Consider the following 15,369-nt stretch of genomic DNA (forward strand, 5'->3'; position numbering starts at 1 on the left):
CAGCATTTGGTCCATCTACTATAGTGCCAACCCATAGACTGCTTCCTCCTACCTACGTTTGATACTACCATCAACCAAGCATCAGGTGGCAGCTCTCCCTCAGAACGCGTCTACCTTTGGCCCTATTTTGCTCCATGCAGTAGCTAGCAACCATCTCTACCTTACTAGTGGCCTTCCTACAATTGTGTTTGCAGCTTTCTACTACTGCCCTCTCTCAGGCATCATCCTTGGCATCGCCTCTATCTTTTGACACTCCGATGATCAGTGTTTGGTATTTTCCTCATCTTCCACACTCCAACTAGTAGTCACGACACTTGGGATCCGTCTCCAGTGGACGTTGCTCTTTGACACTCTATTGCTCTATCCTTGGGCATTTTGTACACTCTTACATTCATTTACAACATTCATTTGCTTCAGAGTTTCTTCTCTCTATGTTTGTCTCTATATTTGAGTTTTGAGTTTTGCGTTTTGCATTTAGGGTTTGAGTTTTGCTTATCATTGTTTGAGTCTTTGTGTTTCAGTCTTTGCCGTACATACTATGTTTTCTCAGTACAAATGCTAGTATATCTTCACATGGTATTAGAACCGATGCTCTTCTAAAGAGTATCCTGTGGTGATTGTGGAGACTAGTCTTTCCGCGAGACTCACATGCGACTTGATTGTGACTCATAATATCTCAGGAACCTTCTTCTCGAGATCATACAACGCCCTATCAAGCTTCTCCATCATTGGAAACACTGAAAAGGTATTATGGTCTGGAGGAGAAGGTAGACACACCTTCGCCTTTACCACCTTTTTCTTCTCATTTTCATCATCTTACAAATGTAAAGTTTGAGGAGTACTTGCGCATCAAGTACACTCAGGTTTACACCCCTCCAACCAGTGCTACTACTCTGTCTAGACCGATTGGTGAGACTAGACATCTCCCTAATCTTGGAGGAAACACAACACTCGGCACGACTGGTGATCCATCTCCTTCATCTTAGTCATGCCTTATGTTAGGTTCGTATAACCCTTTTGAGTTGTATGAGCCAAAACCCTCTCCTATTTCTTCTGTTGTTGTGCAGGATCTAGAGTATGTTAACTTTAGTAGAGAAGGCTCTCAAAGCAGATACCCTTCATTAGGTATAGCTCTACTATCTATTTCATTAAAACAAGTAAACCACACTTCTCAACTCCCTCCCATCCCATCACTATCTTCTCCACATTCTGATCTACTCACATCTTCATTCCAAAACATGGAATTACACTCCACTTCCGCTCAAAGCACACTAGGGGTTGGATCTTCCATCTCCGCTCCTAGCACTTCGCATTTCAATTACATGTTATACATATAAACTGGTACTTTATATTGTGTCATATACTAACTTACTCTTGAGAGGTCAAATAAACCATTGAATAACTCCTCCCATAGGCACACACTGAAATCCTGTAACATTGAAAAACCTATTTGTTTTCACGCTTTAGACACACAATGTCTTGACACCGTATCTCTTCTATACAAGAGTGATTGCAATTAATGAGCCATTAATTAGAAGGGCTTCCTAGTAAACCTCTACAATTAGCCTAAGAAATAAATGCATGAGTTCTACTTGTAGCCCACAAAGAAGTTGTACGATCAGAAATACTTCAAGCAACATCTTAAGGACAAATGGATTTCAAGAGGGAAGGATGTAACAAACCTTTTATATATCAATTGTTACGAAGACATATTGACTCAATGATTCCAAATTAATTTGATGCTCATGTACTTTGAAAGGCAAGTTATATGATTTAAGTGTTTCAAAATATGATTAAAGATTCATCTTTCTATTTAAGGGTGGTCAATGGCTAAAATAGCCTATAATTATACTTGGATCGCCATTGACAAGATAACCAAGAGAAATTAGAAGTTTAGTTGAGCAGTCAAATTAACCAAAAAGCTCAAACTCTAAGACTGTTACACTCAAATAGTCACATTGACTAGAAGCCCAGAAAAGTGAAACCAGATGCTCATGACCAAAGAAACAAACAATGAGCCGCCGGTCAACCTATATAATGAAGCTCTCTAAAAGCTTAGTTTGGCAACTCCTAAAATTTAGGAAGTTACTATTTTTGAAAGTTTCTCAAATGGAAATTTTGTTCTCATCAAAGGCTTCAAAATTTTACAAGAAATAATTTTGTCTTCAGTAGCTATCTCAAATTCTTCACCATTTGAGAGATTTTTAGAGTAGAAGGTTTGAAAGCTTCTCTCTAAAAAAGTAACATGTGACATCTAGAATAGGACACGTGTCATTTTGAAAAAATAAGTGACCCTATACTTGTCATTATTAACAAACACTTGTCATTTGTAGCCTCTACTTTTCACTTTTGCGCACCCAAGCCCCACATCTATATTTGGAGGTCTCTTTCTTTATTTCGAATAAGCTTTCATTATGAAATTTCAGCCACATACTTTGTATTCTCCTATCTATCTCTCATCTAAGAAGCACTTTCTACTTAGCTTGAACTAATCCAAGTACTAAATAAGAAAATCAGCTTGTTACTCAGAGTCTGCAAAAGTTAGGGTTTTAAAACCCTAATTTTCAAAATTGCAAAAAATGAACCCTTTTGTATATGGTTCAGGCACTTGGTGCTCATGGTTTTGTTTCAATAAATTCCTGTAAAGGACGAGGGACCAGTTTTCGTCCCAACGTGCTCTCTCTCTCTCTCTCTCTCTCTCTCTCTCTCTCTCTCTCTCTCTCTCTCTCTCTCTCTCTCTCTCTCTCCTAACTTTCATGGTGATAATTGATCAAGTTGGTTAAGTTCAAAGTATTGTCATTCTCACGTTCTTCCTAGCGCTTACATCCAGAGTACCATGGACGGATCCGAAGTTGTTTAGAAACAAAAAATATCGAATCCTGGCATTCCATTTGTCCCAATGAGCCTAGGCCTTGGTCAACTCCACACGAGCATTGGAAGAGAGTTTGGACTCATCCGTCACCGAGGACCTGTGAATCTCCTCCATCACCAATTCCGCCAAATCATAAGACTCCAAAATGGCCAACATCATAACCCGCCAGATGCAGTTATTGTCAGCATCAAGCTTTTGATCCGAGGGAAGAGCTGGCAAGACAGGCACCTTCCTGTCCATTATCGCATGGAACTCCAAATCAGTCTCTGTAGACATGTTAACCTGCAATACCTGCACAAACAGAAAATCAGCCCCCTCCGACTATGTAAACGCAGCCTTCTAGGGCTGGTTCCTCCACTGGCCAAACCTTCTTCACCCACTGGAGGCGATGAAAAAGTAAAATCTGCAATGGAAGGCCTCAAACGCAGCCTTCCTCCCCTTCGAACAGCAATAACCTGTAGCAAATTCACCGATTAGACTCCTTTCCCGCACACCCACGCTCGCTTCAGTCTTGATCCGATGCGCAGCCCTCCCGCTCGCCCTCGAATCTTGGAAACACAACCTTGTGTCGCACTAAAATCTCCTCTTCAGATAGGTTCAGCCCTCAATCAGTCCATCTTCACCGCTCTGATACCATGTTAGAGTGCAGCGATGCGGAAGCATAGGACAAAGACTAAGAGAGAGTGAACACAAAGAGGAGAGAGAGAAAAAAGGAGAGTGTAAACGCAGAAAATCTACAGTGTAGTATGCTGTATAAGAGTGCATAAATATACAAGGGGGCAGAGGAAATATCTACGTATGTCTCCAACTTGATAACCTCGATCTCCGTCAGCCCGAGCACAATCTGTCTCAGCCAACAGATCTCAAGATCAGAATCTGAAAATGAATAAATGCTGGAGTGTGCCACAAACCGGCTATAAATAGCCAAAAAATAGGAAATAACTGCACCAAGTCGGCTGCATTAAACTGGCCGGCTGTATAGTAAAACTGTCCGACTACAGTAAACTGGCCGGCTGTGCAGTAAAACTGTCCAACTGCAGGCTGTCACGTGGCACCTGCTGATGTGGCTGCTGACGTGGCACTGCCATACTCCGCTGTCCACGAAATGACTATCTAACATGGTCTACCACATAGGAGGCAGTTTGGCTTCGCTGATTGTTGGTGGACATTGGCTTTTCACAAACAAGACCCAATCAGCTGTGCATGGATAACTAGATTGCCTTAGCTTTGGCTAAAAACCCGATGTTTTATGCTTGCATGAAGCACATAGAGGTTCAATATCATCTTATTCAAGACCAAATTGCAAATTTCAAGTTAGAGGTGGCCTACTATCCCATCAAGGACAATGCAGTGGATCTCTTCACGAAGCCTTTGTCTCAAGCTTCCATGCTTCATGATGTGAGATATTTGGATCTTAACACTCCCTAGGATCTGAGAAGGGGATTAGCCTATATCATGTGAATTTGTCATCTCTTGGTTGTGAGCCCCACCAAAGTTTGACAAAGAAATTGGAGCTTTGTCTGTTTCTACCCATTCTAGAGTGTGCATTGTAATGCGTTACACTTTCAGTGAGTCATTCATGTCGAGCTAAAGTATGCATTACTTGCTGATTAGCCTCTTAAACAGCCCAAAACACACTAAAAATGCTCTTTTAGAGAAAATCCCTAAAACGGGGAGCGATTCGAGAGAGTTCAGTGGAAACCCTAAAACGGAGAGCGGTTCGAGAGAGTTTAGTGGAAACCCTAATTTTTGGGGCGCCCTTCCACATCTATAAATAGATAGGCTGCCCCTATTCAGCCATCATCCTTGTTTGCAGCCATCATCGACTGCAGCCACATTATCTTCATCCTATCCATTGCTATAGGCGACAGCTCTCAGCTGCTGGCGAATGCTCCAAACTATCCCAGACTGCTGTTCAGCTTGCTGTCCATCATCTCCAGGGTCAACCAACCTGCGTTTTCAGCATTACAGACCCTGACACTCTCAGACACTGTTTCAGCCTGCTGTTTACAACAGACTGTGCACAGTTTCCAGCCTCCAATTGTTAGAAGTGGTGCAGCAATGGAAGCATAAACATGTGCTGAAATAAATTGCGAAACACAAGACAAAAGAAAAGAAAGAGATAACACAATACAGATGAGAACTCAGATGTATACTCCAGAAATGGAATCCATATACCAAGACATGAGACAGTACACATACAATGTGAGTCACCGGCTGTGGAGACACTGGCACCTACTCCCTCTCTCCAAGGACTGTCCAGTGATGAATGAATAAGTGAAGGAGTAGCCAGACAATATATAGGACAAGTAAATGCCCAAAATATGACTGGTCGGCCAGCATTAAATATTGGCTGACTGGCTGCAAATAATGCCCAAACCTCAATAAATAATGACAAATAAAATGCCTAAATAATCTGTGTGCCCAGCCTGCTGAACCACAAGTCCAGACTCAACCATGAGCTGACTAATCTGCTAACACCCTCTCTCAGATCATGGGTGATCTGATACAATACAATATACAATAATAATGTCGCATCATAGTACACACAACAATGGCCACCAGAGTAGAACCATGGATACCCAAGTAGTGGGTGCGCAAGCCACCACCAAGGTGCCTCGGAGAGAACCTGATGTCGATGTCGATCGTACCAGCTCCTGAAGATAGAGAAGATCATAGCAGTTCTCAATGTCTGTCAACAATGCCCCTGATGTAGCGTACGTGACCATCCTGTCACCAATGCCGCAGTGCATAAATGACCATGGATTCCCCGTTATTGGCCAGACCGCCAAAGTGTCCCCTCATGTGAGCTCCAGACGAAAGCCACCCACTCTCTATCAAGTAACCAACCCATCATGAACCTGGACGTCAATCCCAGCTCCAAGATTTGTACCTGTCAGACTTCAGTTGATGCGTCAGGGATGTCCCTCTCTGGATCCTGTGCATCTGTATAGAAATATAGATGAGGCGTAGCTGCCCCATCTCACCACCCTCTCACACTCCCTCTTTGGCACTGGAGAGTCGTGAGGGATGACCTCATCACCACCACTAGAAAGCAGCTAAGGAAGGGGCCACTAAGCCCTTCCCACGATCCGAAAAAGAGGATCCCATCCACGCCTTGGCTAGAGGATCCGAATCGAAATCTGAGGCAGATGATGACTCGTCGGAGAAGTCCACATCCCGCTTCGTCTTCTGCTCCTATTTCTTCCTGGAAGCCGCTAACTCGTTGCAGTCCTTCCTTAAATGACCTTTCTTGCAACAGTGGTAACACCAGTCCTTTGACTTCTTTGTCTTCAAACCCCTTTCTGAAGCTGCAAGAGCCTCACCTGAACCTCCATATAGCGTATTATCAGTGGATTGAGAAAAGTAGAGAAAAGAAGGGATTGGGAGAGGGAACACAGCCAAACCACGAGCACAGACTGCAAAAAAAAAGAGTTCACATATAGTATAACCCAAAATCTGATCAAAAGAAGCCAAAATCTGCTGCACAAAGGCAAAAAATCAGTTCAAAACTGCTAGAAACAGCAAAAACGGCTTGTTCTGCCAGTCGCCCAGCCCAAAAGAGTGCTGAAAACAGCAAAACGCAGGCTGCACACTGCATAAACAGGTGTAGGAAACTGTCGCCAGCAGCCTCATGATGAAAACACTGAAAAAACAAATGCGCAAGCTGTACGGATGCTGATGTCAACCAAAAACGCAAGCAAAACAGGTTGCCTGATTAGAGTAGCAACAACCTGATCAGCAAAGGGGAAAACAGTCCTGAACTCAACAATAAAACACAGCAGAAACACAAATGCATAAACAGGTGTAGGAAACTGTCACCAGCAGCTTGATACTGAAAACACAAGCTGAAACAGATGCGCAAGCTGTATGGATGCTGATGTCAGCAAAAAACGCAGGCAAAACAGGTTGCTTGATTAGAGCAGCAGTCGCCTGATCAGCAAAGGGGAAAACAGTCCTGAAGTCAGCAATAAAACACAGCACAAACACAAATCCTGAAAACTGATACCATGTCAGAACTGGTGCAGCAATGGAAGCATAAACATGTGCTGAAATAAACTGCTAAACACAAGACAAAAGAAAAGAAAGAGATAACACAATACAGATGAGAACTCAGATGTATACTCCAGAAATGGAATCCATATACCAAGACATGAGATAGTACAGATACAATGTGAGTCACCGGCTGTGGAGGGCCGAGGCACTAGCACCTGCTCCCTCTCTCCAAGGACTGTCCAGTGATATATGAATAAGTGGAGGGAGCCAGATAATATATAGGACAAATAAATGCCCAAAATATGACTAGTCGGCCAGCATTAAATGCTGGCCGACTGGCTACAAATAATGCCCAAACCTCAATAAATAATGAAAAATAAAATGCCTAAATAATCTATGTGCCCAGCCTCCTGAACCACAAGTCCAGACTCAATCATGAGCTGACTAATCTGCTAACACCAATCGATGGTACACTGCTGCGTTTACCAGTTTCCAGCCTCTAGACTGCTGCATTTTGGTGACCAGCCTGCTGCCATTCACTATTCAGCACTCCTACACTCCGACTGGTGGTCACAGACTTGGGATCCGTCTTCGGTGGACGTCACACCCCGACATTGCTCTGCCCTTCAGCACACTGTACACTCTTACATTCATTTACAGCATTCATTCACTTCAGAGTTGTGTTCTCTCTCTCCCTTCTTTGTTTGTGTTTGAGTTTTTGTGTTTGAAATTTGAGTTTTGCGTTTAGGGTTTGAGTTTTGACCTCTGTGCATGTGTCTGTCTCTTTGTGTTTCTATCATGGTTGTACACTCTGTGTGTCCTCAGTGCAAACCCTAGCAATTTCCTTCACATGGTATCAAAGCCGGTGCTCTTGTAAAGAGTATCCTGCAAATATTGTGGAGAGCTACTCTTTATACGAGGCACACAATACGACTCGTAACCGAATCACAATGTCCCAGACACCTTATTCTCCAGTTCCTATGATGTCTTATCAGGCTTCTCCATCATTGGAGGCCCTGAGAAGTCATTATGGACTCGGTGAGGAGGATGACACTCCACCTTCACCAGATTTCACTAACATGACAGAGGAGGACTTTGAGAAGTACTATCGCAACAAGTATGGTGATGTTTACACCCCTCCTACCAATTTTGCTACCACATCCGGACCGGTTGAGGCTGGTCACCTCTCCGATCATGGAGGACATACGGCATTTGGAACGTCTGGCGATCCATCTTCATCATCTCAACCCAGGTCCAATGTCAGGTTTGTACAATTCTTTTGTTTTGCATGAATCAAAACCCTCGCCTATTTCTTCTTTTGAGGTATAGGATCCGGATGGCTTTGCGTATGTGAACTTCAATAGAGGGGGCTCACGAAGCAAACGATATTTAGATACATCCACAGCTTTTGTTTCATTTGAGCATATCACACACACTTCTCACTTCCCTCCCATCCCACCCTCTTCTATATCACACCTCTCATCATCTTTTCAAAACCTTGGATTACACTTCACATCTGCATCACACACCCTAGGGGTTGGATCTTCCATCTCCGCTCCTAGCACCTTTTCCTTCTCCACCCCATTCTCTACCTCTTTGCACCATGGTACTTCGTTAGGGGGAATGCCACCCTTTAACACAATGCCTCTCACCTTTCAGCACATAAGCACACCCATAACTCCTGGGACGACTATGATGGGCATCCCCCTCACTATCCCCAACTTCACATCTCCCATGACCACTCATACGCAGGGGTTTCCATCCTCAGTTTATGGTGCGTCTTCACACTCTCCTTTGGTTACACCTACGCAGGGTATCCCATCTTCTGCTCACCGTGTTCCCGTCCCACCTCCTTGGGTTCCTCATGTGGCTACCATGCCCATGCCTAGTCAACCCATCCGTCCCTATGGATCCACCTTGCACACTACATGCATGCCTGGTGGGCGCGCTAGGGCCCATTCCCAAGTGTACTCCACTCTCCCATCCTACCCACACTACACTTTTTCACACAATCCATCTCCCAGCACTACCAAACCTGTTGCAAATGCCAAGAATGCCTCCACAGATAAGACACGTTTTAACGGATCAAATTTCACCACTTGGTCTAATTTCATGCAACAAGTGCTTGAGTCTCAGGGTCTTTGGGACCTCGTAATTGGTCTAGAGTCTATGCCAGACCCTCAACTTGCTCACCCTGATTACATCCGTCAATGGAGAGTCTGCAATGCCACAGCCAATGTTGAGCTCATGCAGGGATTGCTTCCTAAGTTTCACTCTCAGTTGCAGCACTCCCCGCTCACGTCAGAGCGTTGAAGTCACCTTCTTGACCACTATGCGGCTCGTGATCGTACTCAGCGCATCAATCTCGACTTTGAGCTTCAAGAGTTCTCTATTAAGGAAGGGGATGATCTAAAAGTCCAACTGGCTGAATATAGGCGGTTACCTACCCAGTTCGCCACTACTGGCTCTCCAAAGTCAGATGACAATCAGGCTACATTCTTCTTGAATGAGTTGCCCGATAAGTACTTCAATTTCATTCAGCACATCATCTCCCAACCTAGATTGCCAACCTTCTACGAGTTTTGAGTGCCACTTCTTGCGTCACGGGAGGCTGTATGATCAAGTCCACAAAAAATCCTCATCACAGCCTTATTCAGAGCAGAGAGGGTTGGTTGCCTCTTCTTTGGGAGGAACAACCACTAGTGGCAAGAACTCGCTAGATGCAAAGGCAAGCCAATCAAAGGGTGACTCCTCTTCCTCAAATGGAACCAAAGAATCTAGACTTATCTGGCAGCAACTCCTTAAGAAAACCGATTTTGCACACATTGCCAAAGAGTAGGCCATGTGGACGAGGAGTGTCACTCCAAGACCCAAGGTCTTCCATCTAAAAAGCCTCAACAGACTGCTACGACTGCACAGTCCAGTGGGGCTACGCCCTCCGCTCCTGCTTCATCTGCTCCTTCAGCACCCGTTCTTGCTGCTGTTGGACATGTGGCTCAAGTACAGCCTCAGCGGCCCATCTCTTTTACTACCCCTAAGGGATTGGCTGATTGGTCTACAGGTTGCAATCCCGTTGCACTTCATGCATCCATCTCACCTTCCTCTCCACCTCATCAAGCGTTCCCTTGGCAGAGCCCTGCTATTAGACGTACGCGATAGTGGCCACCTTCTTCGACTCACATGCCTCTAGGCCCTTTCTGATACCCTAGGTCAATCTAGCATTTATTTTCACACTCTTAGAGTCTGACCCATAGGATTCATTGTCCTTAGCTTATCCATTCTTTTGTGTTCCGCTGCATTTACTCACACACATTCCTATTCATTGCATTTCTTTTGAGTTAGATTTTCTTTCTGTTCTGTTTTGCTTTGAAGCATCTCACCATTAATCTCTGTGTTTGCAAATTCTCGTCTCTTTTGCGGGGTTTTGTCTTTCACTGTAGGGCTAACTTGCAGATTGCTTTGGTCCTCCTTGGGCTAGCAACGTGGGGATGCACACCGTTCCTTTCATGGTTTCATCATCCTAGGAGTGCTTGCTCTTCTTCCAGCATGGCGGTTTCCCCTCCCGAGACGGATCATGCAGCATCTCTCTCGATGCTATCATGGCGGTGACTTCTACCTTGCTCTTCTAGCGGGGTGCTTCATCCACTTCATCTTCTTTCATTCCTTATGGTTCTCGGCAACATATGAAGACCGACATCAGGCTCCTCTTCCTTCTTCGACATCTACATCTAGGTTGAGAGGGGGTTCTTACCCTTCTTGGTATCCTACAAGCTTCAGCAATTTGTCTTCAATATCGGCTTCTTTTCCCTGTTGTACCTTACCCTTTGCATTGCATAATTACATCATCCTTGTACTAGGGCGCTTGGGCAAGTGAACAATTTCCCCACAAGGGACACTGTCCAAGTGGCACTTGTTGCATGAGCATTCTTCAGCATGTAGCATACTTTGCATCTCATTGTGTAGAGCACCACTTGCACGGATCCTAAGCTGTTTCCACGGGCGGCTGTTGTTACCACACCACCATCCTTCTTCATCACATGGATACCTCATCACCTATTTTTCTTTGTCATCAACACCCTGAGTGGATGGGTTAGTTTGTACTGTTTTGTGATGTGTTGGGTGTACCCTCCCTACTCCCATCTTCTGGGTCACTTTTACTCAATCAACCACATCCCATCAAATTTACTTCACTTATTCAACAAAAAAAAAAACCATGTAGTTCCATCCGCCTTTATAGGGCTTGGTAGGCCACTCGGCAGCCGACGTGCACCCTTTGTCCGATACCCTGTCCTCTCTGGGGTGACTACTTGGATTCCCTTGGTAAGATAACCATTACCTCTATAGTCTTGGTAGGCCACTCAGCAGCCGACGTGCACCCTTTGTCCGATGCCTTGGTAAGATAACCATCACCTCTATAGTCTTGGTAGGCCAGTCAGCAGCCGACGTGCACCCTTTGTCCGATGCCTTGGCTGCTTTGGGATGGGACGCCTTGGGATACATAAACATCACCATGGCTGGCCTAACCTTTAGGCTCAGTTTTGGGCTTGAGAGGGGGTGTTGAGCTAAAATATGCATTACTTGCTGATTTGCCTCTTAAACAACCCCAAAACACACTAAAAATGCTCTTTTAGACTAAAACCCTAAAACGGGGAGCGGTTCGAGAGAGTTTAGTGGAAATCCTAAGACAGGGAGCAAAAACCCTAATTTTTGGGGCACCCTTCCACATCTATAAATAGACAGGCTGCCCCCCCCCCCATTCAGCCATCATCCTTGTGTGTAGGTTACGCCAACCCACACACCCTCTGCTGCTGTTGGTGCCAGTTTCCAGCTTGCAGCCCGCCTCCATCTACTGTCCAGCCATCATCAATTGCAGCCACATTATCTTCAGCCTGTTCATTGCTGTAGGCGACAGCTCTCAGCTGCTAGCGACTACTGCAGACTATCCCAGACTATTGTTCAGCCTGCTATCCATCATCTCCAGGGTCAGCCAACCTGCGTTTTCAGCATTGCAAGCCCTGACACTCTCAGACATTGTTTCAGCCTGCAGCCTACTGTTTACAGCAGACTGTGCACAGTTTCCAACCTCTGATCGGTGGTACACTACTGCGTTTACCAGTTTCCAGCCTCTAGACTACTACGTTTTGGTAACCAGCCTGCTGCCATTCACTATTCAACACTCCTACACTCCAACTGGTGGTCAAAGACTTGGGATCTGTCTTCGGTGGACGTCACACTCCGACATTGCTCTGCCCTTGAGCACACTGTACACTCTTACATTCACTTACAGCATTCGTTCACTTCAGAGTTGTGTTCTCTCTCTTCCTTCTTCTGTTTATGTTTGAGTTTTTGTGTTTGAGTTTTGAGTTTTGCATTTAGGGTTTGAGTTTTGCCCTCTGTGTCTGTGTCTATCTCTTTGTGTTTCTGTCGTGGTCATACACTCTATGTGTTCTCAATGCAAACCCTAGTAGTTTCCTTCACACTAGCTAAGGTTTGTTTCCAATCTTTGCATTTCCTTTATAGTGGCTAGAGGGTGTATGCACACCAGATTTATGAGGTGATCAACTCATTTAGATGGCAATTGCATTTTTTCCGTTATTTTATGCAGTCAGCCAGATTTACTACATGCCTACGCAGAAATTGGCTAGTCTTGGCATGTTTTGGATATTTATAGCCATCAAATAGTGGCTGGTCATCATTCATCTTTGCAAGTTCAACACAATCCGACTTTCAAAACTCTCCTCCGTCTTTCAGTGCTGCAGCCTGCCACTTGTCATCAAGCTGATCTAGTGCCCTCACTGACCCTTTGGGTTACATGCAAGGACTGATTAGTCCACATTGTATTGAACATTCTCTTGGAGTTCACTACAGATTTATCACTTCAACTCTCTTCTTTCATTGCAGTCTCTCTCTTTCCTTCTCCCCCTATGTTGTTTTCATTCTTTTGTTATGCACTTTCACAGAAGATGCTCTCTGGTGGGAGCAAAACGTAATCCTTTGGCCAATGGGATGTTAAAATATGCACTAGAAGATGAAGAATAGCAATAGAGGGAGTGAAATATAGTCCTCAAGAGCTGTTGGAGAAGAATACGATAATGAAATCTCTCCGAGATGATGGCAATTGCCAAGGCAACTACTAGTGAACAGCAAATTGGAGGAGAAAATGCAAGAATAGCAACTAGTCGGAACCTCCAATCAGCAAACCCAAAATGCTGAATAGTAGGTGACAGTTGTGGAGGGTGAAAGATGAGACCGGAACAAAGTCGTCTGATGAAGAAGATGGGGGGTGATGATGATGGGCAGTACAGTGACAACTGCGGCTATCCAAAACATAGGGAGAAGGCTGAGATCAGGTCACTCCAAGCTGAACACACAAGTTGGGCAGCTCCTCTCATAGGGCAGCAACAAATCTGCTGCAGAGGGCAACACACGAGCTACTCCTATGGAAAGGGAGACTAACTAAAGAATGAGAGAGTGAGGGGATGGTAAATGCCCATACCCTATTTATAGGCACAAGAGTCACTGAATTGTCTAGGGTGGCGCCCCAAATCTCTTGAGTGGCACCCAAACACTAATAAATGATACAAATAAAGCCTTTTTGGGGCTCTAAATGAAAACCAAAATAGGTTAATGTAATACAATGAGCTACATGAATTTGGTATCTCAGCTAACTCTAATGCACAATTGAAAAGTCTTCTAAGAAGGACATCAAGGGGAAAAAGAGGGAATTGTCCGTAAGGCTTCTTGGCAACATAAGCTACCAAAGATAGAAGCAACACAGGCTCAAAGTGCACCTAATGCTACAAATGAGCAAATGCAAATGCTTCCACTGGTACATCAACAACAAATGAATGGCAATTTCGAAATTGTCAATTCAACAGAACCAAAGTATGCATCCAAATGTGGAACATCCGGGGTACTTTGAAGGGTAGATCTGTACTTCATGCTATGGTCTATGATTTGTCATAAGGAGAACTTTCTGTGTAGAACCCATGACAATGACTCACCTATACCTCATGTGGGCATCAATAGTATGGTAATAAATATAGATGTGATGTGACATGTGTGAAGATGACAACTTACTTATTACAAGTAGTTGAAGAACTTATCGCAATTCAGACATATGATTCAACAGCATTTGAGGGGCAAAAGTAGGTGAACCTTCAACAAGACTTTGAGATAATGAGCAAATACTAAGAGGCCTTCCTTTACAATTAGGAAAATGTTTCCTACAAACATTGTTGAGAAATTTTCAACCAAAAAATGGCCTTAGCTTATCAATTCAAAGGTTTTCTTTCCATTTGGGAGAAATCCTCAACAGAAAACTTCCTGGTTTTTCCAAGGCTCTGAATGATGGTTCCCAAAAATGTACCTAGAATGGCCTTAGCTTATCAGAGTGAAGGTTTCTTTTTCCGATTTCTGAAACAAAGGCTGGGTTTGTTGACCGCACTGAAATATGAGGAAGCCATAAATTCAGAGCCATTCCAGTTACTGTGCACTAATCGGTTCGTGTGCAGTAGATGTGACCTTCCTTGACAAAAAAACTACCTGCGGAATGGCCTGTCCATGGCTGCGACAGAAACCTGCGTCCGCTTGCAGGAGGCGCCACCATCACCCTACTGGCGCGTGCTCGACTTATGGGGAGGATCGACAAGGCTCTCGAGCTCTCCACGAGTGGCAGGATCGCCCGCGCACGCCCTGCGTTGGCTTGGAACGAAGCTGCCATTGCAGGGACACACTTCTTGTTTGCATGGATGGCAAGTCACCACGCCACGTAACGAAACGAAGAAACGAATGTTATGTGGCGACAAGGAGGAATTCTCCTCATTATCTATATAGCCATCCACAAAAGTAAATATCCGCACATAAAAATCTATTCTATATGTTATTCAGAGGCCAGATACATGTCAAATTGACTTGTGCGAGTCCATAGAGTCTAGTTTATGGGCATGTGACTGAGATTATTGACCTGATTTTCTAAAAAATGGGAACTCTCGCTAGTCAACTGAGTACTCACTAAAATTGAAGGGACTTAGGGTGGTTACACACCGCCATTGCCCGCCCAATCTGTGCCCCGTTTGTGGGCACAGCAAAAGTTGACTTGGGCGGTCACTTGTTCGCCACCTGCTTACACATTGGGCAGTGGACACTTTTCGTTATCAATAAGTGTCCGTCCATCTTCCGTCCACAATCATTTACACACCGGCAACCACCTACGCACCGGACACTTCCTGAATCGCATGTGAATAAAGGGACGCTACGGATGCTGATCATCATTCTCATAATAATTATTTTTAGAATACTTGATTAAACACTTTAAACCGACTAATAAACCTTTAAAAAAAGTCACCAATAAAACTAAAAGCATGAATCTGAAGTTTTTCCTACCAAAGAACTTCAAGAATATGACCTTATTGCCTCATTGCTTTCTGCGCCAATATATTTGTTTCTATGGTGACTACTATGCATGTTTTTGGAAGCTCATTCACTTCCAAGAGAGCAGG

General features: G+C 44.3%; 1 protein-coding gene across 6 annotated transcripts in view; it reads right to left on the reverse strand.

Annotated features, from left to right (window-relative positions):
- Positions 1-14,683, reverse strand: part of LOC148010646 (Putative thiol-disulfide oxidoreductase DCC) — a 44,653-nt gene extending 29,970 nt beyond the window's left edge. For 2 of the 6 annotated variants that reach the window (XM_087671902.1, XM_087671901.1), the window contains exon 1: positions 14,414-14,679. In XM_087671902.1, the coding sequence (XP_087528028.1) occupies positions 14,414-14,591 (178 nt within the window). In that variant the 5' untranslated portion in view covers positions 14,592-14,679. Of the gene's footprint in view, positions 1-14,237; positions 14,315-14,413 lie in introns of all 6 variants that reach the window. The other 4 variants (XM_087671904.1, XM_087671899.1, XM_087671903.1 and 1 more) reach the window with 4 other exon arrangements.
- Positions 14,684-15,369: the final 686 nt, after the last annotated feature.

The sequence above is a fragment of the Lygodium microphyllum genome, chromosome 29, assembly GCF_053477565.2.
Source record: "Lygodium microphyllum isolate KBCC chromosome 29, Lygodium_microphyllum_v1.1.10, whole genome shotgun sequence".
NCBI classification, from domain to species: Eukaryota; Viridiplantae; Streptophyta; class Polypodiopsida; order Schizaeales; family Lygodiaceae; genus Lygodium; species Lygodium microphyllum.